The sequence below is a fragment of the Henckelia pumila genome, chromosome 1 (genome assembly GCF_033568475.1).
Source record: "Henckelia pumila isolate YLH828 chromosome 1, ASM3356847v2, whole genome shotgun sequence".
Classification (NCBI taxonomy): Eukaryota; Viridiplantae; Streptophyta; class Magnoliopsida; order Lamiales; family Gesneriaceae; genus Henckelia; species Henckelia pumila.
The window spans coordinates 122,892,159-122,920,059 of NC_133120.1; the positions used below are offsets into that span (position 1 = coordinate 122,892,159).

Genomic DNA, 27,901 nt, shown 5'->3' on the forward strand with positions numbered 1-27,901 from the left:
ATTCCTTATTCAGTTTATGAAAAGCTTAAGTTGGGAGATTTAAAACCTACATCTTTTTGGAAAACTGGCGAGTTCCCAGACCAATTACGATTGATACCCGGTGCAGCGGAAGTTTAAAAATTTTCTCATGGAACGATTCCATGGTGTGGGTATCAACCATACAACGATTGAATTACGTGTGTGTAAAATTTAAATAACAATTAAATAAATTTTACCTCAAATCTCGCAACGAGATTAATGGACACCAACAGAACAATTCTGCTCTTGTTGTCTCTCCCTGGAACCGATGAACGCCTTCAATCAGGTCCACGAACAGAGGTTTAATCCCTCTGATAGATTGCACTAGAAAATCTATCAGAAGTTTTCTGCGAAGAGAATACACGAATTTGATTCGTTATTCCTTACTGCGATTCAAAATCACAGACCGGAATTTTCTCTGACAGAGTGGGAGGGTGATCGGCCGAATTGAGAGAAATAGGGGCTAGGGTTTTCGAAATTTTGTCTCTCAAAATTATGACCTGTTGTGTTTAATTTCTGTACTGAAATAACTTATTTATAATGCAGGCCACTAACACCTTAGGGCCCATTAGTCATAAGCTGGGGCCCGACAAGCAAAGCCCGCTCGTTCAGAAATTAATATAAAATTCATCGTGACTCCGATTGATGAAACGATTTCACCAATGTGCACAGAAACCATTTCTGCACGTTTTAAAGTCAAAATAAATTTTCCTGAATCCGAATTCAGTGGTTTCCAAAAATGTCCATCCCTATGTCATTTTAGGAAATCCTACTCCCTTACTCTTATTTAAGAAGTTCAACTCCTTAGTTCATTAAATTTAACTCTTTAAATTTAACTATCTCAACGGGGATTAAAACTCCATTACACTGTGTGACCCTCAATGGTTCAGGGATACAGCTAGCCGTGGGCTCACAACTCCTTGTGACTCGGAACAACACTTTCCGACTTGCCCAACGAATCATGGTAAAGCGCCTAGCAACATCGCCCCATGATTCCCTAGGTATCACTGATAGTGCCTACAAGAACCAGTAGATTTTGGTTAGCGTACAGTACGGTCCCTTCATCCATATATCCCGATCGAATCAACAACCATTGGTATATCGAGAGTCGCTCAAGATTCGATAACTATGCAATACATCTTGAAGATCAAATTAGTGACATCGCATGTGCTACTAAGAAACCATTTCTTAAATCACATCAATTACTCTGGCCAGAGATTTGTCACACTAATATCTCCTCAGATCGCATAGGATATCCACACTCGCAAGTATGTGGTGAATCCTTGACAACAATGCATTGACTCCTATATGTGTCGTAACTGTACCCAATCTCGACACCTGATGACCCCCTCAGAGTCGGTAAACGAGTCAAAGCACAGTACTAGCATATAGAGTCTCCATGATGTTTCAAGTCGTAAGGACTAATGGTGTACAACCAAAACCGCGGACTTTATCCACTCGATAAGTGATAACCACTTGGAAAGTCCGGATAGGGTAGTTCGACTATTCATCCTATGAATATCCATTTGCATGCTTCGAACATCTCCATGTTCCCTACCAATGAAACGTGGTACTCCGCATCGCAAATGCTAGTCTCAAACTCGAGCGATCCTTATCCTTATTATCGGACGGCTCAATCGACTAGGAACGGTTTTAGAATATACAGTGACTATAAGATGTATTTCATGATAGACATCTCCATGTTCTACCACATCTTACATACACTATAGTATATTCAAGGTCTTTATCAAAACAACAATAGTATATCACAATATAACAATATGAAGTAATATAAAGTCATTGCCATAAAAGTGTAAATAATATTAAACAAAAGATTGTTTATACAAAGAGTCAACAAAGCCCATAGCCACACAGTTGGCTCACTGGGCACCCACTCTTACAATCTCCCACTTGCCCTATAGCCAACTAGTCATACTACGTAGACCCATTGCTTCGCGATGTTTGTCAAACAATGGTCCTGGCAAAGGCTTAGTAAGTGGATCAGCGATATTGTCTGCAGAGGCCACTCATTCGACACTGATGTCTCCTCTTTCCACAATCTCCCGGATTATGTGGTATTTCCTCAGTACGTGTTTGGATCTTTGATGAGACCTTGGTTCCTTTGCTTGAGCAACGGCACCCGTGTTGTCGCAGTACACCGGGACTGGACCAACAAATTCAGGAATGACGCCCAACTCTTGGACGAAATTCCTCATCCAAACGGCCTCTTTAGCAGCAGCTGATGCTGCAATGTATTCAGCCTCAGTGGTGGAATCCGCTGTGGTGTCCTGCTTGGAACTCTTCCAAGAGACAGCACCACCATTGAGCATGAACACAAATCCAGAGGTTGACTTCGAGTCATCCACATCACTTTGGAAGCTAGAGTCGGTATAGCCTTCCAGTTTGAGTTCTCGTCCTCCATAAACCATGAACATATTCTTAGTCCTTCGCAAGTACTTAAGAATGTCCTTCACGGCTTTCCAATGCATCTGACCAGGATTAGACTGATATCTGCTCGTGACACTCAGAGCAAATGCTACATCCGGTCTGGTAGATATCATCCCATACATGATACTACCTATAGCTGACGCATATGGTACATGTGTCATATTCTCTATCTCTGCATCAGTCTTGGGACACATAGACTTGGATAGAGAAACTCCATGACACATGGGTAGATGTCCTCTCTTGGACCCATCCATTGAAAACCGTTTCAATATGGTATCGATGTAGGTTGATTGAGTGAGTCCTATCATTCTCTTAGATCTATCCCTATAGATCTGTATCCCTAGAATGTAGGATGCCTCACCCAAATCCTTCATCGAAAATCTACCTGATAACCATATCTTTGTTGACTGCAACATCCCTACATCATTCCCAATGAGTAGGATGTCATCAACATAAAGTACTAAGAATGTTACCGCATCCTTAACTACTTTCTTGTACACGCAAGGTTCCTCCGGGTTCTTGATGAAACCAAAATCTTTTATTGTTTCATCAAATTTATGGTTCCAACTTCTTGATGCTTGTTTTAGACCATAAATTGATCTCTGAAGCTTGCATACCTTATGCTCGCTTCCCATGGATGTGAACCCCTCAGGCTGCTTCATATAGATTTCTTCCTTAATGTCTCCATTAAGAAAAGCAGTCTTCACATCCATCTGCCATATCTCATAGTCATACCATGCAGCTATGGCAATTAGGATTCTTATGGACTTGAACATTGCGACTGGTGAAAAGGTTTCATCATAGTCAACTCCTTGCCTTTGAGTATAACCTTTCGCCACCAATCGCGCCTTGTAAGTCAATATCTTACCATCAGGCCCAAGCTTTCTTTTGTAGATCCATTTACACCCTATTGGAACAATTCCATCGGGAGGATCCACTAAAGACCAGACTTGGTTAGTATGCATCGAATCCAATTCAGACTGCATAGCTTCAAGCCATAAATTCGAATCCGCATCAGAAATTGCTTCCTTGAAGCTTCTTGGATCACATCCAATGTCGGGTTCATCTTGACCCTCTTCAAGAAGAAGACCATATCGAACTGGAGGTCTAGAAGTCCTCTCGGATCTTCTAGGTGCAGGCGTGTCCAGCAATGGTTCCTGAGGTGTGGGATCGTTATTTTGTATTTCGGGTTCTTCTCGAACTTCTTCGAGTTCCATCATCTCGCCTTTCTTATCCAATAAGAACTCCTTCTCCAAGAAGGTGGCATTCCGTGAAACAAACACCTTTGTTTCAGCAGGATAATAGAAATAATATCCGATTGAATTCTTCGGATACCCCACAAAATAACACAAGCTGGATCGACTATCCAACTTATCTCCCACTGTCCGCTTCACGTAAGCAGGACATCCCCAAATCCTCAAGTACGAATACTTAGGAGCTTTGCCATTCCATAACTCGTATGGTGTTTTGTCCACTGCTTTAGTGTGGACGTTATTCAACAACAATACCGCCGTTTCAAGCGCATAGCCCCAAAACGAAGGTGGAAGCTCAGTGAAGCTCATCATGGATCGAACCATGTCCAACAAAGTTCGATTACGACGCTCCGATACACCATTAAGCTGTGGTGTCATAGGAGGAGTCCACTGAGAGAGAATCCCATTCTCTTTTAGATAGTCCAAAAACTCGGTACTCAAGTATTCTCCACCTCGATCCGATCGAAGTGCTTTAATACTTTTACCTAGCTTGTTTTCTACTTCAGCCTTGAATTCTTTGAACTTTTCAAATGCTTCAGACTTATATTTCATTAAATATAAATACCCATACCTAGAATAATCATCAGTAAAGGTAATGAAGTAGGTGTGGCCATGTTGAGTCCCTACTCTAAATGGACCACAAACATCTGTATGGATCAAATCCAACAGATTTTGACTACGCTCAGGCTTCCCCTTAAAAGGAGATTTAGTCATTTTCCCTTTTAGGCAGGATTCACAAGTAGGTAGAGAGTTAATATCAGACATATCAAACATGCCCTCTCCCACTAGCTTGTTCATCCTCCTTGAGGAAATATGACCTAGTCTAGCGTGCCAAAGGTTTGCCGGGTTTTGACTATCGATTTTCCTTTTGTTTGTTGTCGCCGGTTTTGTCAATACAATTCACTGGAACGTCTTTTAGTTTTAAATTGTATAGATCGTTTTCAAGTTGTCCATTTCCAATTAAACATTCATTCTTGTAAATTTTGCAAATCTCATTCACAAAATTGCAAGAATAACCATCTCTATCTAGCATAGAAACAGAAATAATGTTTTAATTAAATCTGGAACAAATAAAACATCTATCGAAAGTAACTTAAAACCGTTCTGCAAAAAATAAATAATTCCCATAGCTATGGATTTAACTCTGGAACCATTCCCGAGCCTTGACTGGGTCTCACCCATCCTTATCCTATTACTTCTTGTTATCATTTGCAACTCATTGCAAATATGAGATCTACATCTGGTATCCAATACCCAAGAAGTAGTATTAAGAAAAACATTTATTTCAATGTAAAACATACCCTTTGCAGTTCGCAACTGCTTGGGGTATTCCTTGCAGTTACGTTTCCAATTACCGGGTTTCTTGCAGTGATGGCAAACTTGTTTAGACTTGTCCAATTTTGCATGTAACATTTGGCCTTGAGATCATGGTCCAACCATTTCTCTAATTCGGCCAACCTTTCGGCAGTTACATCAGCCGGGGCTGTTTTCGGAGAAGCCTTTTCTAACACTTAGAAAATCTTTTTCCGAACTTAGGACAATCTTAACTTATGGAATCATTCTGTATTGTTTGCGTCAATAAGTTTGTTTTGTTGGAGAACAGAAACATGTGGATTACTGAGATAAAACAGACAATTATCGATGATTGTTTAAATAATTTACTAAGACATAAAATTGGCGAATTTTATTTTATGAATCTCACTCCCACTATTTTAACGATTTCACCACCCTCTAGTGAAAACGGGAAACTTTTTCCTTAGTGAGAACATGGAGTCCAATTGACAAACTTATGGTCCCGAATAATATCAGCCAACCATAATTCTCAAAAGGTAGAGCCCAATTGCTTCCAAAGCAACCCCCATGTGTTTACCTCATGTCCAATAAGGGCCCAATAATATGACGCCGTTTAAAGTGACATGTCAAGATGACCCATCAATATTAAGTTGTGATGGACGGTCGCCATGTGGATCCCCCAATAATATGAGCCGATCCCATGGGAGTTCCACCCAACTTACAACATTTGTCGATCCAATGTACAGCTTTCCGACGGACGGGCCCCCCCAATAATATGAGCCGGACCGTATCCGCGGGTAGCATCACATACATTGACCGTTGATGGAAGGTAGGAACATTTAAACAATATTTAAATTTCCTTTATTTATCTTGATATAAATTTTAAATCATATTTAAAATGAGGGATTTTATTTATAAAATTATTTGTCTCATCATATTTAATTTATTGCATGCATTGCCGGATTCACGCAATTTATGTCTAAACATGCATACAATCATAATATCACATATTATATAGGATGATCGATTCCATTTCTAATTGACCCGTGGTTGCCAATCACGGGTCTTAGTCCAATCCTAGGTAATATGCAGTATGCAAATGCAATCCTATTACATATGCTTCCAATTTACATTTCTTCAGTCTTCATTGTCTGCTGGGCCCACCATCTTCAAATCTTGATCTCCCACTAAATCTAATGTATTTACAATAAATAACAATGACAAGTAGGGGATACATTTTAGGGGGTGGGAACGGGCTATAAACCAAGCCCACTTTTATTACATATGACATTCATATCGGGCCATAAACCAGGCCCATTAATAAAACCAACAATAATAAAGACAAAATGTAAATTCCTAACATACACCTACAAAATTGGTCATGGCAATCGATCATCCTTATCCAATAACATTTAATTCAAAATTAATTTATTGGATAACATGCAGTGGCAATTCAAATTTAAACAAGATAAAATCATATTTTATATATAAAATCTCATTTCACATATAAAATCATATTTTATCTCTATATCAAATAAAATCATATTTTATCTATAAAATCCAATTTTACAAATAAAATCATATTTTACTTAATATATCATAAGATCATATCTTATCATCAATTGTACCAAAATAATTGATTTCAAAATTCAATTTACGGATAAAATATTAAAATTTTCCAAAAATTCAAATTTATCCAAAATCAATTTTAAAATTTACGGACTCGAACAATTCGATCCGAAATCTCGTGAACCAATCAAAAACAATTTTTGACCGGACCAAAAATAAAATTTTAAATATTAAAATTAATTTTTAAATAAAAATATAATTTTTCCCGCGGGCCGCCCGGGACACTCCCGGGCCGGCCCGCACCCGGGGCGCGGGCCGGGGGCAGCCCGGCTGCCCCCTTAGGGCAGCGCCTGGCGCCGCCCCTGGGTGGCGCCTAGCGCCGCCCTGGGCGGCGCCGAGCGCCGCCCTGCGCAGCGCCCAGCGCTGCGCTGGGCGGCGCCGAGCGCCGCCCCTGGGCAGCGCCGAGCGCTGCCCTGCGCAGCGCCCAGCGCTGCGCTGGGCAGCGCACAGCGCTGCCCTGGGCGGCGCCGTGCGCTGCCCTGGGCGGCGACGGTCGCCGCCTTGGGCGGCGCCGTGCGCCCCCTTTGGGCGGCGCCGTGCGCCGCCCGGGGCAGCAACAATTGCTGCCCCACCGGGCAGCGATCCAATCGCTGCCCGGGTTTTGCCCCGAAAAAAATTTTTTTTTTTATTTAAAATTATTTATTTTGTTTCAAAAACCGAGACTCAAAAATTTTGTACAATTGATTAATTCAATCGATTGATCTGAGCAACCTGGCTCTGATACCACTTTTGGAAAACTGGCGAGTTCCCAGACCAATTACGATTGATACCCGGTGCAGCGGAAGTTTAAAAATTTTCTCATGGAACGATTCCATGGTGTGGGTATCAACCATACAACGATTGAATTACGTGTGTGTAAAATTTAAATAACAATTAAATAAATTTTACCTCAAATCTCGCAACGAGATTAATGGACACCAACAGAACAATTCTGCTCTTGTTGTCTCTCCCTGGAACCGATGAACGCCTTCAATCAGGTCCACGAACAGAGGTTTAATCCCTCTGATAGATTGCACTAGAAAATCTATCAGAAGTTTTCTGCGAAGAGAATACACGAATTTGATTCGTTATTCCTTACTGCGATTCAAAATCACAGACCGGAATTTTCTCTGACAGAGTGGGAGGGTGATCGGCCGAATTGAGAGAAATAGGGGCTAGGGTTTTCGAAATTTTGTCTCTCAAAATTATGACCTGTTGTGTTTAATTTCTGTACTGAAATAACTTATTTATAATGCAGGCCACTAACACCTTAGGGCCCATTAGTCATAAGCTGGGGCCCGACAAGCAAAGCCCGCTCGTTCAGAAATTAATATAAAATTCATCGTGACTCCGATTGATGAAACGATTTCACCAATGTGCACAGAAACCATTTCTGCACGTTTTAAAGTCAAAATAAATTTTCCTGAATCCGAATTCAGTGGTTTCCAAAAATGTCCATCCCTATGTCATTTTAGGAAATCCTACTCCCTTACTCTTATTTAAGAAGTCCAACTCCTTAGTTCATTAAATTTAACTCTTTAAATTTAACTATCTCAACGGGGATTAAAACTCCATTACACTGTGTGACCCTCAATGGTTCAGGGATACAGCTAGCCGTGGGCTCACAACTCCTTGTGACTCGGAACAACACTTTCCGACTTGCCCAACGAATCATGGTAAAGCGCCTAGCAACATCGCCCCATGATTCCCTAGGTATCACTGATAGTGCCTACAAGAACCAGTAGATTTTGGTTAGCGTACAGTACGGTCCCTTCATCCATATATCCCGATCGAATCAACAACCATTGGTATATCGAGAGTCGCTCAAGATTCGATAACTATGCAATACATCTTGAAGATCAAATTAGTGACATCGCATGTGCTACTAAGAAACCATTTCTTAAATCACATCAATTACTCTGGCCAGAGATTTGTCACACTAATATCTCCTCAGATCGCATAGGATATCCACACTCGCAAGTATGTGGTGAATCCTTGACAACAATGCATTGACTCCTATATGTGTCGTAACTGTACCCAATCTCGACACCTGATGACCCCCTCAGAGTCGGTAAACGAGTCAAAGCACAGTACTAGCATATAGAGTCTCCATGATGTTTCAAGTCGTAAGGACTAATGGTGTACAACCAAAACCGCGGACTTTATCCACTCGATAAGTGATAACCACTTGGAAAGTCCGGATAGGGTAGTTCGACTATTCATCCTATGAATATCCATTTGCATGCTTCGAACATCTCCATGTTCCCTACCAATGAAACGTGGTACTCCGCATCGCAAATGCTAGTCTCAAACTCGAGCGATCCTTATCCTTATTATCGGACGGCTCAATCGACTAGGAACGGTTTTAGAATATACAGTGACTATAAGATGTATTTCATGATAGACATCTCCATGTTCTACCACATCTTACATACACTATAGTATATTCAAGGTCTTTATCAAAACAACAATAGTATATCACAATATAACAATATGAAGTAATATAAAGTCATTGCCATAAAAGTGTAAATAATATTAAACAAAAGATTGTTTATACAAAGAGTCAACAAAGCCCATAGCCACACAGTTGGCTCACTGGGCACCCACTCTTACACATCTGTCACTCTTTTACTAGCCGATAGGTCAATCAAAATACCTAGAGGTATCGTAGAAGATGTGTTAGTTCAAGTCGATAAATTCATATATCCTGTGGATTTTATTGTCTTGGATACACAACCAATAGAAGTACATAACGAAATTCCAGTAATATTGGGACGTCCATTTCTAGCAACTTCAAATGCTTTAATTAATTGTCGAAATGGAATAATGAAATTGTCTTTTGGAAATATGACTTTAGAACTTAATGTGTTCAATTTATGTAAACAACCAAGTATTAATGAAGATGAAGATGATAATGCAATAGAAACAATTGTGGAAGAAAATATACACCAAGAAAACTTAAATCAACAATCTGAAGTTTGTTTAGTGGAAAGTTTTGATTCAAAAAATGTTTTTAAATCAAAGTTATTTGAAGAAATTAATGAACTTGAAGAAGTAAAAGAAAATGATCATCCAAAACTTGAATTAAAACCCTTGCCAATAGAACTAAAATATGCTTTTCTTGGTGAAAATCAAACATATCCTATTGTAATATCTTCTACCCTCTTACCAAAACAAGAAGAAGATTTAATAACACTACTTAAAAAACACAAAAATGCAATTGGATGGACTTTGCAAGATATAAAAGGTATAAATCCTTTAATCTGCACACATAGAATTCATTTGGAAGAAAATGCTAAAACATATCAACAACCACAAAGAAGATTAAATCCACACATGAAAGAAGTTGTTAAAAATGAAGTTTTAAAACTATTAGATGCCGGAATTATTTATCCAATCTCGGATAGTAAATGGGTAAGTCCAACACAAGTAGTACCAAAAAAATCAGGCATCACTGTTATAAAAAATGAAAAGGGAGAATTATTACAAGCTAGGATTCCATCTAGTTGGCGTATGTGCATTGATTATAGAAAATTAAATGATGCAACTAGAAAAGATCACTTTCCGTTACCATTTTTAGATCAAATTTTAGAGAAAGTGGCAGGTAATCCTTATTATTGTTTTCTTGATGGGTATTCGGGGTATTATCAAATACCAATATCATTAGAAGATCAAGAAAAAACTACTTTCACTTGTCCATTCGGAACTTTTGCTTTTAAAAGAATGCCATTTGGTTTATGTAATGCCCCGGCTACTTTTCAAAGATGCATGCTAAGTATTTTTAGTGACATGATTGAAGAATTTGTGGAAGTTTTTATGGATGATATAACTGTTTTTGGAAACTCATTTGAAAACTGTCTTAAAAATTTGGAAGAAGTTTTAAAAAGATGTGAAGAAAAAAATCTTGTTTTAAATTGGGAAAAATGTCACTACATGGTTAAATCCGGAATTGTGTTAGGGCATGTCATATCTGAAAAAGGAATTGAAGTTGATAAAGCTAAGGTTGATGTTATTGCTAATCTACCATCACCAAACACGATCAAAGAAATTCGATCATTTTTGGGTCATGCGGGATTTTATAGAAGATTTATAAAAAATTTTAGCATAATATCGAAACCAATTTCAAATCTTTTAACAAAAGATGCACAATTTGAATGGACTCAAGAGTGTGAAACTGCTTTTAAAAAAATAATTAATCTTTTAACTACATCACCTATTTTACAACCTCCTGATTGGTCTTTACCATTTGAATTAATGTGTGATGCAAGTGATTATGCTGTAGGAGCCGTGTTAGGACAAAGAAAAGAAGGTAAACCTTATGTGATCTATTATGCAAGTAGAACCTTAAATAGTGCTCAAATCAATTATTCAACAACTGAAAAAGAATTACTTTCAGTAGTGTTTGCATTAGATAAATTTCGATCCTATTTAATTGGTTCTACTACTATTATTTACACTGATCATTCTGCCATAAAATATTTATCAAATAAACAAGATGCTAAGCCGAGATTAATAAGATGGATTTTGTTGTTACAAGAATTTGATCTTGTAATAAAAGATAAAAAAGGAAAAGAAAATGTAGTAGCCGATCATTTATCAAGAATAATTTCTAAATCATCTCAAAATGAAATACCAATAAATGAAAATTTTCCGGATGATCAACTATTTTATGCTACTACTATGCCTTGGTTTGCTAATATTGTAAATTTTCTTGTGACAAATAAAATGCCTTCTCATTGGAGTTCACAAGATAAAAATAAATTTTTGAAAGAGGTCAAAAAATTTTATTGGGATGATCCTTATTTGTTTAAGTATTGTCCTGATCAAATTTTTCGACGATGCATACCCGACAATGAGGTAAGTAGTGTCATTAAATTTTGTCATTCTGAGGCATGTGGAGGTCATTTTTCGTCAAAGAAAACAGCTGCAAAAATCTTTCAATGTGGATTTTATTGGCCTTCTTTATTCAAAGATACACATTCATTTTGCAAATCTTGTGAAAATTGTCAGAAAATGGGTTCAATTTCAAAACGAAACATGATGCCTTTAAATCCAATCATGATTATTGAAATATTTGACAGTTGGGGAATAGATTTTATGGGTCCATTTCCATTATCTTTTGGATTCACTTATATTTTAGTAGCTGTCGATTATGTTTCAAAATGGATTGAAGCAATTGCATGTAGAACTAATGATCATAAAGTTGTGATAAAATTTTTGAAAGAAAATATTTTTAGTCGATTTGGAATACCTAGAGCTATAATAAGTGATGGGGGAAGTCATTTTATAACTAAATCATTTTCTTCGTTGTTAAGAAAATATGGTATTACACATAAAGTCTCTACTCCATATCACCCTCAAACGAATGGTCAGGTTGAACTTGCAAATAAAGAAATAAAACAAATTTTGGAAAAAACAGTCAATCCAAATCAAAAAGATTGGTCTTTAAGATTAAGTGATGCATTATGGGCATATAGAACTGCATTTAAAACATCAATGGGGATGTCACCATACAGATTAGTTTTTGGAAAGCATTGTCATTTACCTGTTGAAATTGAACATAAAGCTTATTGGGCAATTAAAGCGTTTAATACTAATTTAGATGATGCATCTAAATCAAGAAAATTGCAATTAAATGAACTAGAAGAATTAAGAAATGATGCATATGAAAATGCAAAGATTTATAAAGATAAAACAAAAGCATTTCATGATAAAAATATTATGAGAAAATCTTTTGAAATCGGACAAAAAGTTTTACTTTATAATTCTCGCTTGCATTTGTTTCCAGGAAAACTTAGATCGCGATGGTCTGGACCATTTATTGTTAAATTTGTCTATCCTAATGGTGCTGTTGATGTTGAAAATCCTAAAAATAATAATGTATTTAAAGTTAATGGGCAAAGACTTAAACCGTTTATAGAAAATGAAGTTCTTAATGAAGAGTTTATGCCTTTATATGATCCAACTTAATTGTTACTTATATTTTTATTTTATTTTTGCAGAAATTAGGACACTTCCCGGTTAAGTGGCGGATAACGGTACTCCGTGGCTCTTACAGTCGGTTAAATTGGTTTCCCACAATAACTGATCAAAAAAAAAAATATATTTCTTTATTTTCAAAATGGAAGAAGCTATCAAAGAACATGGAAAATATATTTGTTCTTCTGTTTCTAAAAAAGTTCGAAGAATGATTTATGAATGCAGACGTGAAAGATTGAGAATGCTTATGCAAAAAGGAATTCCGGAGGATATTCGTCTTATAATTGAAGCCAAGGTTCGAATAGGTGGCGAAGTTCCAAAATTCTTATATGTTCGAAATATGTCCGGACTAGGAAAAAGCACCTATGCGAAGAAAAGAGGGGCAAAAGGGTTAGATGTTTGTCATAAATGTGCCAGATGGACTTGTAACAAACGATGCAGATCTTTGGGATGTGTTTCCACAAATAGAGAAGATAAAATTGATTTCATTAAGAATGGGCTGAGTAAAGAGTCATTGGATGATATCTCATTGACTCTTGAGACGCATTCTAGTGGATATGTACAAGGTCAACTTCTCCGTTTATGGAAACTATTCCAAGCGCAGCGTCATGGTAATGGTCTTGGGAATCTGACTAAAAAAGACCCTATTTGCCAATTTATAAGAAAATTGGATGGGAAGCCAACCCTCAACTCATAAGAAGACGTTGAAGTCATCATTGATTCAACATGTTACGAAATGGTTTGTGTTTGTTCCTCATCTTCAATAAATTCCAGGTGATATCTCTTTCATCATGTACTCTTTATTTTTCTTGTAAAAAAAAAAAAAAAAAAATTAAAAACAATGTCATATTCAGGTTTGGGGGAGGGTTTATCTCTAAAAAAAAAAAAAAAAAAAAAAATTTAAAATTTAAAAAAATATATATATATTTCTATAATAATATTTATTTTTCTTTTTCAATGGCAGAGTAAGGAGTCAAAAACTCCTGACACGCATTAGTTTTTATTTATCATTTTATCACAATAGATTAGATTTTAATATTTCGTATATATTTAAATTGCAAACTACTAAGAAAATGAAGTCTTTTTGTATAGATGTTTATTTATTATTCTTTTTATCAATTTAATAAAAAATATATAATTGATGGGATATAAGTTATAAATAATATATAATTGTGTGTTTTCAAATACATATTTTTTAAAACTTTTATGAGTATATAATTAAAGTGATATTGATTGAATAAATAATAACATGTATAATTGAGGGAATTAATTTGTAAAAGTGCAATAGTTACTCACATAAATTTTGTGAGTGAGGGGTAAGAATTGAGAAAACAACTTATAAGCTTTTATTGATTATTAAGAAATGGTTGATTACTAGATTAAACCCATTTTGAAAAAAAAAAGAAAAAAAAATAAAAATTGGCTGCAAAGTTGTTTGAAGTTTGATTGTAAAGATGTAGAGTATTAATATCTCTACTATAATTATTAATGTAATAGATTTACCTCATAAAAAATAAAAAAATAAATAAACTTTGAAAAAAAAAATGTTACATTTTCAAAGTTTATTGGAGGTATTTGATTATGTAAAAACAATTTTGCAGCCAAGCAAAAAAAAAAAAAAAAAAAAAAAATGGGTTTATTCTTTGTAAATCATCCTATCTTATTTTCAATATTAGGTTATTTGATTGTCTGCTTTACTAGCCATTTTCAAAGAGTGTATAATTTTCTTCCAACTCCACGAGTGAAAAACAGCTATATATGAAATACTTTAACCCGAGAGAATATGGAGTTGAAACTTTTACATTAATATTCCTGATGATATACATGTTATGAAAATGATTTCTATTATCCTTTTAATTATATTATTCTCAAAGTTTTTAGAAAATATTTATGTAAAAAAAAAAAAAATTATATATATTTACTATTTTGATATTGTGTGAAATATATATGTATAGCCCATCCAATTACATATTAATATATTGGTTGATAATAAGATTTATAAATAAACATATGATCTCCTCACAAGTGTGTTTTTAAAATTTTAAAGTTTGCAAATTTGAATATATATATTAAGGAATAAAAATCTAACTTGTGATTTTATGATATTTTATGATATTTTATGATATTTTATTACTAAGGGACTAGTAATTAGCCGGTTTGGGGGTGTGATGAAACTTAAAATTTGTAATTATTTATATGTTAAAAAGTGTGTTTTAAATTTTAAGTTTAATTAAAATTATGAAGTTGTATTATTTTAGTGTTATGTGTTTATATTTAAATGTTTTACTAAAATGTTGTATTTTACGGTTTGCGCAGGTTTGGTAAAAATAAAATTACTCAAGCTACAGAGGTCATAATAGAGTAATCTCAAAACCTGTAGAATCACAAAAGAGGCATCTTCAACTTTGTAGAAGACAAGAAATTCCAAAAACTTCATTAAGATGATCAAAATAATCAAACATCAAAATGGAGATAGATTTACTTTTACTATGACCAGCTTGGAGTAAAAATATCATAAGTATTTCATATTTTATCCAAAAGGGGTGAATGAGTTGTCCAAACACATCTACACAAAATATCCTACGTGTTCTATGTTGAAAAGAAAGGCTGAATCGGTGGTCTAAAGCATCAAACATGCCAATTAAAGTTGGGTCATGGTATTGACATTCAAGGAGACAAGCACCCACCAACTTTACTATTTCACATTTAATGAGCCTTGGACTCTTGCTCTCATTTGGCCTATAAATAGATGTGTTGTATAAGCTTTGTAGTGTGCAAGAGTGTAAAGAATTCTTCATTTGTAAAATAAATATTGTGTGTGTGAGAATAAAAGTTTGAGTGTGCAAGTTTCTCAAGTTCAAGTATGAAATTTCTTTTATCTTTATTCTTGAGTTTCATGTTCATGGAAAGCTAAATCTTTTTATGTCAAGGTGAAAAGGTTTCATTGTTGGTCAAGTAAGATTGTCTATATTTTGTATATTCTTTTCTTTTCTATTTTTATTTTTACTAATTGATCTTTATTTGTAGGTATAATTTTGGATGATTTGTTGTTATCTATTTACATCAAATGCTTGGTACCTTGAATGTGGTTACCTTGATTTGTTGTCAAATATGATACAATAATTACTACAATAATTATATACTATAAATATATGTATCTATTTATAATAAAGTCATATATATTATTTAGACGATAGCGTGACACTGTCGGTTGTTCTAAATAATATATTGTGATTTGAACTAACATTTACTTTATCGCATCTAACTTTTACTTTATCGCAACTAACATTTACTTTTCCGCAACTAACATTTACTTTCTCGCATCTAACTTTTACTTTTCCGCAACTAACATTTACTTTATCGCATCTAACATAAAGTCATATATTTTATTTAGACGATAGCGTGGCTCTGCCGGTTGTTCTAAATAAAATATTGTGATTTGATCTAACATTTACTTTTATGTCAATTTATATTTATGCATTTATATATATATTATGGGTACCATGTATTAAATATCGGTGGATATTAATATAGTGGGTTTAAATATTTAATTGTTCTTTTTATGTTTATATTTTTTCATTTATATATATATTATGGGTACCATGTATTAAATATCGGTGGATATTAATATAGTGGGAACTATATTATATGATATACTTGTTTAAATATTTAATTGTTCTTTTTATGTTTATATTTATTCATCTATATATATATTATGGGTACCATGTATTAAATATCGGTTAATCTGATATTAATATAGTGGGAACTATATTATATGATATACTTGTTTAAATATTTCATTGTTCTTTTATGTTTATTTTTATTTTAGTTTCTTTTATTTATTTTTATTTAGCAATCTTAATTAAACCAACAATGAACCTTTGAAACCTTGACAATTTTATAATTTGTGTATTTGAAGTTTTATAATAATATTTTCATCTATAATATATTATTGCTAAAATTAAACTTACAACATCCTCTCCGTGGATCGATCTCGTACTCACGAGTATATTACTTGCAGACAACCTACACTTGGGTGAATTACAATTTAAGTTGTAGCAGCTGCCATTGACATGGATTAGAGCTGATATTTCCTTGGCAATTATGTTGTGATTTCAGTTTGTAAACAAGGGACATCAACTCGGAAATTCTAACTTCGAATCGATAGAAGAAAGACCAAGGTTTGTAGCCTTTTTGCCTTGAAGTTGGGTTGAAGCTTGAGCAAATTTTTAATCTAGATGATGTTGTTCTTGGTTCAGATTTGGATAGCTTGAAGTTGTCTTGAAACATCACATTTGAAAGGTAAAAGTGAAATATTATTCGATTGGGATTACAACTCGAAATGGTTTGTATCGAGTTCCCTAAATCACATACGTATTTGCTTAATAGCTTTTATATGCTCTTCTACGAATGGTTGAATGAGTCTTTGATGTTAATGAATGTTTTTATAATGATATATGTTGCATTCATCTTGCAAGACTTATTCTTTGATTTTGAAATAAACGGAAACGTTCGAATAGACGATTTGAGGGATTATATATGTATGGCCTGGGTGGTTGACTTAGCCTAGCATCTGAATTGCATACATAATGGCTTCAAAGTCTAGAGAAGTAAGATAAATAAACCCCACCTCGATTGGGAGTGTCGGTGGTTTAGCTATGATATCTTCTTCTCGGGATCCCAACCGACGAAATAAGAGAGTTCTTGAGTAAACCTTGTTTTGAAACATGCATTGTCTTTATTTATATCATGAGTTGATATATAATTTGATGTGCATGCTTAGTTGATTTTACTGGGAAATATGTTTCTCATCGGAGTTATCCGGCTATTGTTGTGTTGTATGTGTCATGGCAATAGGCGGGAGTGGAACAGGGTAGAAGCGAGCTTGAAGAACAAGGAAGGAGAGAATAGAGTGATGATCCGAGTTTAGATGTTTATTGAGTTGTCAATGTTTGTGTTGAGTCCAAAGACATGATCATGTTGTAGCTACTCTTACCAAGACTTGTTGGTTATTAAGTTGTTGTCTTGTTGATGTTCATAGGATTTGAGATGATGTATGTAAATCCTTAAGACAACATGTTGCAGCTAATCCTTCTTGTATAATAATGATTCTTATATAATATGTGATTCTAGCATGAGATTTGATTCTAGTATATGGTGATCTTGTTCTTCTTCAACTATATCATGTTTAGGATGTATGTTAGTTGTGGTTACAAGATTGAATTGTTGATGTATAATTATACCATGAATTTACTAGATCATGTTAGGAGGATTGGCAAGGAGTTGACAGCAAAAACTTCTGTTTTTATTCTTCTGGACGAGTGCCCGCTCGATCGGGTGATTCCTACCGATCGAGCGAGGCCTTCAATTCTGAGGCAGAGAAGTGAGCAAATTTGGCTCGCTCGTTCGGTGAAGACTTTTCCAACCCGAGGAGTTGAGTTTCTGGGCTCGCTCGATCGGGTGTTTTTAACCGATCAAGCGAGGTGCTTCCCTTTTAATTTTTTTTTAATATTTTATTTACTCTTTGATTCTTGGCTAATATTTATGATTATTTGATTAATGAGAGATTAGAACTCGGGTCGTCACAACAGGTGGTATCAGAGCAAGAAAATTCTGGACTGAGGTAGAAAGCGAGTGGGGTAGATCGTGTCTTCTTCCTTGCTTACTTATTTTATCATGCTATGATTTAATTACATGATTGAATTAAATGTTGTAAATGCTAGCATGGTTTACTTTCAAGTATTTGATTATATTTTGTTGTATTTATTTTATTTGAAAGTATGATTAATGATGGTTAAAGACGCATGTTTACTGTAATATCTGAAGAGATTAGAGGCATGTGTCCTGTTGATTTATGACATGCTACCTGATTATCTGAGTTGATTGGAAGCATGTTTTTTCTAAAGACCTTGATTATTTATGTAAGATTGAATCAGAACCGAGTCTTGATCATAGGTAAGATGATCAGAGGAGGACTGAGATAGATTTGATGATTATGGTATCCTAACCATTTTGATAATCAGATATGTCTCGACGACCAGGACGACCTCCTCTTAGACCACAAGCTCCTACTCCTATGCCAGAGCAGACAGTTCATACTCCTCTGCCAGAACAGACAGTGGTAACACCGATAGTGCCACAAGCTACCGCAATTCCGAGTAATGAGCAAGGGAGTACCTCGAGAGACATGACAGATATGACTGCTACTCCGATGGAAACATTACTGAAATGATTTCAATCTTACAAGACGTCAACCCTAAAAGGTATCGAGAATGCAGTTGAATGTGAAGGATGACTCGATGATATGGAGATGCTATTTGATTCACTTGATTATGGTGATGAGAGGAGAGTCAGACTCATTGGACATCAGTTGCATGAGGTTGCAAAGATCTGGTGGTTCACAACCAAGAAAGCTATGGAGCGTAGAGGGACTGTACTCACCTGGAACGTCTTCAAAACTGAATTCTACCAACGCTTCTTCCCGGTGTCTTATCGCAAAGACAAGGGTGCTGAATTTGCTAATCTGAAGCAAGGGAACTTAAATATTGAAGAATATGCTGCAAAGTTCTCTACGTTACTAAGTTCTTCTCCACATGTTGTCTATAGTGATGAGGCAATGGCTGATCAGTTCATTAATGGACTGACTCCAGAGGTATTTACTTTGGTGAACACAAAGAGACCAAATACTTTTGCTGAGGCTTGAATAATGGCAAGGGAGCGGAAGCTAGTTTGATACAGTAGCGAGGAGCTTCGTATACCGCTCAGCCTCCGAGACAGTCACAATCCCCAGCTCCAATGTCACAACAACATCCTCGATTTGAAAGTGGTGGCAGCAGCAGTGGTAAGAAGAAATTTTGGCAAGCACGAGGAAAGCAGTTTAAACGATCAGGGAGCAGTTCTTCGAGTTCTAGTGGTTCAAAACCGAAGTCTGGGATGTTTTGTAACAGTTGTAGTGGAATTCATCCAACCGATCAGTGCCGAGGTGTATCTGGGAGTTGCCATATATGCCATCAGCCTGGCCATTTTGCGAGGGTGTGTCCTCAAAGAGGTGCTGGACAGTCACGAGGTACAGAGTCATCACGATCAGTGGCTCAACCTGCGAGACAAGCCTCCTCTGTCCATTCCTTCCAACCATCACATCCACAGCAACAGACACGACCAGGAGGGAGTCAGACAGGCAGTCAACCCCAGAGACAACAGACTCATGTCTTTGCACTGACGGAGGAACAGGAACAGGGAGCACTAGATGATGTGATTGCAGGTAACTGTTCTCTTTGTGGTTATCCTGCATATGTATTGATAGATACAGGTGCATCCCATACGTTTATCTCTGCACGATTTGCATCATTACATGCTTTGCCTGTTGAATCATTACCTGTTGTAGTATCTGTCTCTTCACCTTTGGGGAGAGGTCTTATATCTATTCAGATAGTTAGGAATTGTTTGCTACAGTATGATGGTAATGGGATAGAGAGAGATTGTTTTGTGCTTGGTTTGTCTGATTTTTACTGCATTATCGGGATTGATATGCTAAACAAGTACAGAGCTACCGTAGATTGTTTCCAGAAGGTAGTGAGATTCAGACCCGAGATGGCTGGAGAATGGAAATTTTATGGTAAGGGTTCTCGTGCTAAGATTCCTCTGATTTCTGTATTATCTATGACCCGACTTTTGCAGAAAGGAGCAGAGGGATTTATTGTATATGCAGTCGATATTCTGAAAACTAGCCCGAACCTGGCTGATTTGCCAGTGGTTAGTGAATTTGCGGATGTTTTTTCCGATGAAATTTCGGGACTACCTCCATATCGTGAGATTGATTTCAACATAGAACTGATGCCAGGTACTGCACCGATTTCTAAAGAACCTTATCGAATGGCACAAGTGGAATTGAAAGAGTTGAAAGATCAGTTGGAAGATTTACTGGCCAAGGGATACATTCGACCAAGTGTTTCTCCTTGGGGAGCTCCAGTATTGTTTGTTAGAAAGAAAGACGGTTCAATGAGATTGTGTATCGATTATCGGCAACTGAACAAGGCAATGGTAAAGAACAAATACCCTTTGCCTCGTATTGATGATTTATTTGACCAGTTGCAGGGTTCTTCTGCGTATTCCAAGATCGATCTGAGATCTGGATACCATCAGCTGAGAGTTAGAGATTCTGATATTCCAGAACCAGGTATGGCCACTATGAGTTTATAGTTATGCCGTTTGGTTTGACGAATGCTCCAGCTGTATTTATGAATTTGATGAACCGTGTGTTTCAGAAATATCTCGATGACTTCGTGATAAATTTTATTGATGACATTCTGATATATTCGAAGAATTTGATTGATCATTCTGAGCATTTGAGACTGTGTTGAAGACTCTAAGAGCTGAGAAACTGTATGCTAAATTGTCAAAATGTGAGTTTTGGTTGAAACAGGTTGTTTTTCTTGGACATATCATATCTGGAAATGGTATATCTGTTGATCCAAGTAAAGTCGAGGCAGTGATCAATTGGTCAAGACCAACATCTGTTCCTGAGATACGTAGTTTCATGGGTTTGACTGGGTATTATCATCATTTCATCAAAGATTTTTCCAGTATTGCGAATCCAATTACTCGTCAACTCAAAAGAATGCTCCTTTTATCTGGTCTGAACTTGTGAAACCAGTTTTCTTGAGTTGAAGAAACGACTGACCAGTGCACCAGTCTTGACGATTCCTTCAGGTAATGGTGGTTTCACTGTTTATTGTGATGCATCTCATCGAGGTTTGGGATGTGTTTTGATGCAGCGAGGGCATGTGATTGCTTATGCCTCGAGACAGCTAAAGCCTCATGAGACCAGATACCCGATTCATGATCTTGAATTGGCCGCCATTGTATTTGCTTTGAAGATTTGGCGACATTATTTGTACGGAGAACAGTTTGAAATTTATTCTGATCACAAGAGTCTGAAATATTTGTTTTCACAGTCAGAACTGAATATGAGACAGCGTAGATGGCTTGATTTGCTCAAAGATTTTGATTGTGAGATTAAGTACTATCCGGGAAAATCGAATGCAGCAGCTGATGCATTGAGTTGAAAGGTATGTTCTTTATCTTTATCGACGATTGGTGTATCAAAATTGATTGAAGAATGTTGTCTTTCTGGATTAGTATTTGATACGAATTATCAGCCTCTTCGACTTTATCAAATGCAAGTTGAACTAGTGTTAGTTTTGCGAATTAAAGAAGCTCAGAAACTTGATCAAAATGTGCAGAATTCGATTGAGAAAGTTCGATCAGGGCATGTATCTGAATACCAGGTTTGAGATGATCTTTAATATGTAAACAATCTCCTTGTAGTGCCTGATATTTCTGATATGCAACAACAACTACTGAAAGAGGCGCATTGTAGCCGTTATAGCATTCATCCTGGTGGTAGGAAGATGTACAATGATCTTAAGGCTCAATATTGGTGGAAACAAATGAAGGCTGATATCACTGATTTTGTGTCTCGATGTCTTAATTTCCAACAGGTGAAGGCTGAAAGAAAGAAACCGTCTGGTTTGTTACAGAGTTTATCCGTGCCTGAATGGAAATGGGATCATATTTCCATGGATTTCGTGACGAAGTTACCTCGATCTTCAAGAGGTTGCGATGCTATCTGGGTGATTATCGACAGATTGACGAAATCAGCGTGTTTTATTCCTTATCGCATGACGTATAGACACGACCAGATGGCAGAGATTTATGTTCGAGAAGTTTTTAGATTACATGGAGTGCCGAAGTCTATTGTATCAGATCGTGATCCTCGATTTACATCACACTTCTGGCACAGTTTACAGAATGCTTTGGGTACTCAGCTACACTTGAGCACAACGTATCATCCTCAGACAGACGGACAGTCTGAGCGTACCATTCAGACCTTGGAGGACATGTTGAGAGCTGTAGTGCTTGATTTTGGCACTAGTTGGCAAGAATCACTACCACTTTGTGAATTCTCATACAACAACAACTATCAATCGAGTATTGAGATGGCTCCGTTTGAAGCTTCATATGGAAGAAAGTGTCGATCTCCTTTATATTGGGATGATATTTCAGAATTACCTGACATAGGACCTGACATGATTAGAGATATGACTGAACAAGTGAAGTTCAGAAAAGAATGAAGACAGCTCAGGACAGACAAGCGAAGTATGCCAATGTTCGACGTCGACCTTTGTCTTTTTAACAGGGGGATAGGGTGTTTCTGAAGATTTCTCCGTTCAGAGGTACTGTACGATTTGGCAAGCGAGGGAATTTGTCTCCAAGCTACATTGGTCCGTATGAAGTTCTTGAGAAAATAGGCAATCTTGCCTATCGATTAGCTCTTCCTCCGGCTTTATCTGGAATACATGATGTATTTCATGTATCGATGCTTCGAAAATACCTTGCTGATGAATCTCATGTGCTTCAATCTGATTAGGCTAAACTCGACAAAACCATGAATTATTTTGAAAAGCCAATTCAGATTATTGATCATAAGGAGAAGCAACTTCGAACGAAGACTATTCCGCTTGTGAAAGTTCAGTGGAGACGTCATGGTATTGAAGAAGCAACCTGGGAGACAGAATCGGACATGAGACAACAATTTCCAGAGATGTTTCAATGATGTGAGTTCTCCTTTAGTTTTTTGTTATCTGATATATCTTATGTGCTGTTCGTACTTAAAATTTCGAGGACGAAATCGTGGCTTAGTGGGGGAGAATTGTAATGCTCGGAATTATTTAATTTTAATCCGAGAATATTTAATTTGGGAATATTTAGAGTTTTTATTTAAATTCTAATATTCTTAAATTATTTAGGATTGAAATTGAAAGAAACGAAAAGTTGGGAACCAAATCGCATTTATTGAGGATTTGAGGGGCCAAAGTGCAAATACTTGAATTTTTGTTGGACACTTGTTATTGTGAGATGTATTCACGTGTATGTTCCAAACTTTCATCAGACAATGGAGAGAAAATGTGAACAGAGGACCGGGTTCTTTCTTTTCCCTTCTTGTGATTGATTTTCATATTGTCGTATCTTTTGATTCGGTTATCCGATTTTGATTCCAAAAAGTGTTTTGAAATCCTCGAGACGAGACCTTCGATTTGATGTAAGTTTTATTTTGATTCATTATGGTTTAAGAATTCGAAACTGACAGAAATAAGATGTGGTTATGAATTGATGTTGTTGAGTTGCTATACTTGGTTCTATTGAAGTCGGATTGAAGATGGTTGTTGTATCGGTTTCTTATGAATTTCCAGAAAGTATTACAAAATTCCTATCTTATGTTATGCTAGTTTTGAGTGATATACAGCTGGTATATGATGTATATGTTGATAGACTATGAGTTCGGATTGCCGAATTATACCGATATGCCGTCAAACTTTTGATTTGAAGTTGTTTTGCTTGCTTATATGTTTTTCTGCCATTGACATGGATTAGAGCTGATATTTCCTTGGCAATTATGTTGTGATTCAGTTTGTAAACAAGGGCATCAACTCGGAAATTCTAACTTCGAATCGATAGAAGAAAGACCAAGGTTTGTAGCCTTTTTGCCTTGAAGTTGGGTTGAAGCTTGAGCAAATTTTTAATCTAGATGATGTTGTTCTTGGTTCAGATTTGGATAGCTTGAAGTTGTCTTGAAACATCACATTTGAAAGGTAAAAGTGAAATATTATTCGATTGGGATTACAACTCGAAATGGTTTGTATCGAGTTTCCTAAATCACATACGTATTTGCTTAATTGCTTTTATATGCTCTTCTACGAATGGTTGAATGAGTCTTTGATGTTAATGAATGCTTTTATGATGATATATGTTGCATTCATCTTGCAAGACTTATTCTTTGATTTTGAAATAAACGAAAACGTTCGAATAGACGATTTGAGGGATTATATATGTATGACCTGGGTGGTTGACTTAGCATAGCGTCTGAATTGCATATATAATGGCTTCAAAGTCTAGAGAAGTAAGATAAGTAGCCCCACCTCGATTGGGAGTGTCGGTGGTTTAGCTATGATATCTTCTTCTCGGGATCCCAACCGACGAAATAAGAGAGTTCTTGAGTAAACCTTGTTTTGAAACATGCATTGTCTTTATTTATATCATGAGTTTGATATATAATTTGATGTGCATGCTTAGTTGCTTTTACTGGAAAATATGTTTCTCACCGGAGTTATCCGGCTATTGTTGTGTTGTATGTGTTATGGCAATAGGCCGAAGTGGAACAGGGCAGAAGCGAGCTTGAAGAACAAGGAATGAGAGAATAGAGTGATGATCTGAGTTTAGATGTTTATTGAGCTGTCAATGTTTGTGTTGAGTCCAAAGACATGATCATGTTGTAGCTACTCTTACCAAGACTTGTTGGTTATTATGTTTTTGTCTTGTTGATGTTCATAGGATTTGAGATGATGTATGTAAATACTTAAGACAACATGTTGTAGCTAATCCTTCTTGTATAATAATGATTTTTATATTATATGTGATTCTAGCATGAGATTTGATTCTAGTATATGGTGATCTTGTTCTTCTTCAACTATATCATGTTTAGGATGTATGTTAGTTGTGGTTACAAGATTGAATTGTTGATGTACAATTATACCATGAATTTACTAGATCATGTTAGGAGGATTGGCAAGGAGTTGACAGCAAAAACTTCTGTTTTTATTCTTCTGGACGAGTGCCCGCTCGATCGGGTGATTCCTACCGATCGAGCGAGGCCAAAACTTTTCCAACCCGAGAAGTTGAGTTTCTGGGCTCGCTCGATCGGGTGTTTTTAACCGATCGAGCAAGGTGCTTCCATTTTAAAATTTTATTTTATTTTATTTATTGATTCTTGGCTAATATTTATGATTATTTGATTAATGAGAGATTAGAACTTGGGTCGTCACAGAATTTGTTGCTCTCAATATCACTAGAAAAGAACAACGAATTTTTAATGAGAAATCATCAATCCCGACCCACTGTATCTACGGCATTTCCAGAAGCAAATGTCGTAAGCAAAAATGAAAACCAAAATCAAAGGCATAAACTAGATTTTAGTCGAGGTCGAGGACGTGGGCATGAACTGGACGTAGAAATGATCGCGATCGTAGTCACGATCGTGGATATGAAAATAATCAAGATAGTTACTTCAATAACTCATCTCAAAAGAACGTCACGAGCCACCCACCAAAAAGGCAGCATGAAAATATGAGTGAAAATAAAAATCACTCAAAAAGATATGAGAGTGTTTGTTATAAATATGGCACTCCAGGAAATTGGTCACGTACACCTGAGCATCTATGTAAGCTCTATAAAGTATCGATAAAGGGGAAAGAAAAAGAGATCAATTTTGTTGAAAACAGTAATCATTTAAGTTGTTCAACTTATTTCAATGCTGCTGATTTTTCAAATGTGTGAGGACCTCGATTTTAGTCATCTAATCATCAATATTAAATCAAGAATAGATCATTCAATAAGCAAATACTAAGTCATCAAAATAAAAGGGCAATTAAAAATAATAAAATAATCCAGCACATTTGGCGACGTCAAATCACGTCGCAAAAGAATTATTTTTTTTAAATCAAACCTCTTGCGTGGGTGTGCCCTTCGGTGACGCGGGCGCGCAAGGGTTTTGCAAATAAGCAAACCATGTGCCCAGGGGTGGTGCGGGCGTGCTGCCCCTTCGACCTGCACTATAAAACAATCCCAAAAATCAAAACTAAAGATCGGAAAAGTGCAAAAACCATAGACCAAATAAACATAAACATGCATTGATACACCAAGCTATCATGTTAGTTCTGCTTCGGACTCGCAGTTGGTCATTGAAGATGAGTCTGGATAGATAGAGGTGGTGCCTTTTGTTATACCACTGCCAGTTGTCCCTACTGATGTTCGGAGCTTGGGATTTGCTCCTACAGATCCTGTATGTCCTCCAGTGTTGGATGTTACTTTGGATAGTGGAAGAAAGGCGAAGATTTCGACGGCTTCTGCTGCCTCTTCGAGTCATTCCCCCTTTCTATCAGTTCGCACGCGCTCTCAGAAGCGGTATGGATCTTTGACTCAGCAGCGTCGACAGCGTGCTTCCTCAGGGCGTCCTCCTTGAGTAGCTATTTTGATGTTGGTTTTTTTTAGGTGGGCATTTACTGCAAGTTTTTCCTTGCCCACTGATGATTTATTTTGTATTATGGACTCTTGTAGTCTTTTATGTCTTATGTTCTGATGTACTTTTGTACCATTTGAAGAGGTCTTAGTCTAGTCCCCCTCTCTATTTGGTGTTTGTGTTGTTGTGTTTTGAAAAAAAAAAAAATACAATACATGAAGTTCTAGAGTTGATCGACTGCTCAATTGGATAGAACATGCATCGGTTCTAGCTATTACAATTCAAAATACATCACAAAGTACAAATCGAGTTCGAATACATAATCGACTCTAAACCAAGCCCTCACTTATATCACTTACAATCCCGATCAAGTCATGCTGCATATGACTCGAACCTGCCCAAACTGTTTCCAAGTACACATACAAAACAAGACAACAACCGGATAACTCCGATGAGAATAATATTCCCAGTAAAAACAACATAACATGCAATATCAAACAATATATCAAAATCATGATATAGGACAACAACACAATTAGTTTCACGTACTAAATCAAGGACATGAAATAGCATCATCTCGATTCAAATGCAATAAAATGCAATGCATGTCATCGAGGTTCAAGATCATCTAAATCGGATAATCAAAAGGAATTTCTTCGTTCTTCGATTGGGATCCCGAGGCCAAGATATCACCATCATGCACCGACTCTCCCATTTGGGGTGAATGTGGTATATCTTGCTTCCTCTAGAGTTTGGAGCACTATAAAGAGTTATTTTAATTGCGGTCATTGGATAAATCATCCACCAATGCCACTCAATTATAGTCCCCAAATCGTTTAATTCTATAGGTAATCAAATCTTCAGGTTCAATATGAATGCATATGAAATTGAAAAGCATTCAAACACAATATTCAAGTAATTCACATAAACATGCAAGTATGTGATTTTCCTAGGACACTCGAATCAATCCGTATTCAAGTTAATCGTCATATTCCATACAATGTCGTCTTATACCTCTTTCGATTCGATTGATGCTCCAAATCTGGACATCAACATCAAACATTCATAATCAACATCTATAAAAAAAATTCATATCGATCTTCAATTTTATAAATCAACACAATACTGTGCTTCAACTCAAAAGATTCGATAATGTTCCAAATCTCAATCAATTTTTTGTCGATTCGAATTCTGTCATTTCTTAACTCAAAATCTTCAGTCAAATCTG

The 27,901-nt window shown here is 36.3% G+C and overlaps 1 protein-coding gene across 1 annotated transcript in view; it reads left to right on the forward strand.

Moving 5' to 3' along the window:
- LOC140873914 (uncharacterized) overlaps nt 1-27,901 on the forward strand; it is a 79,948-nt gene that overhangs the window by 1,233 nt on the left and 50,814 nt on the right. The window contains exons 4-7 of the mRNA XM_073277197.1: nt 3,196-3,207; nt 9,385-9,574; nt 11,309-11,477; nt 11,511-11,993. Coding sequence (XP_073133298.1) covers nt 3,196-3,207; nt 9,385-9,574; nt 11,309-11,477; nt 11,511-11,993 — 854 coding nt within the window. The remainder of the gene's footprint in view (nt 1-3,195; nt 3,208-9,384; nt 9,575-11,308; nt 11,478-11,510; nt 11,994-27,901) is intronic.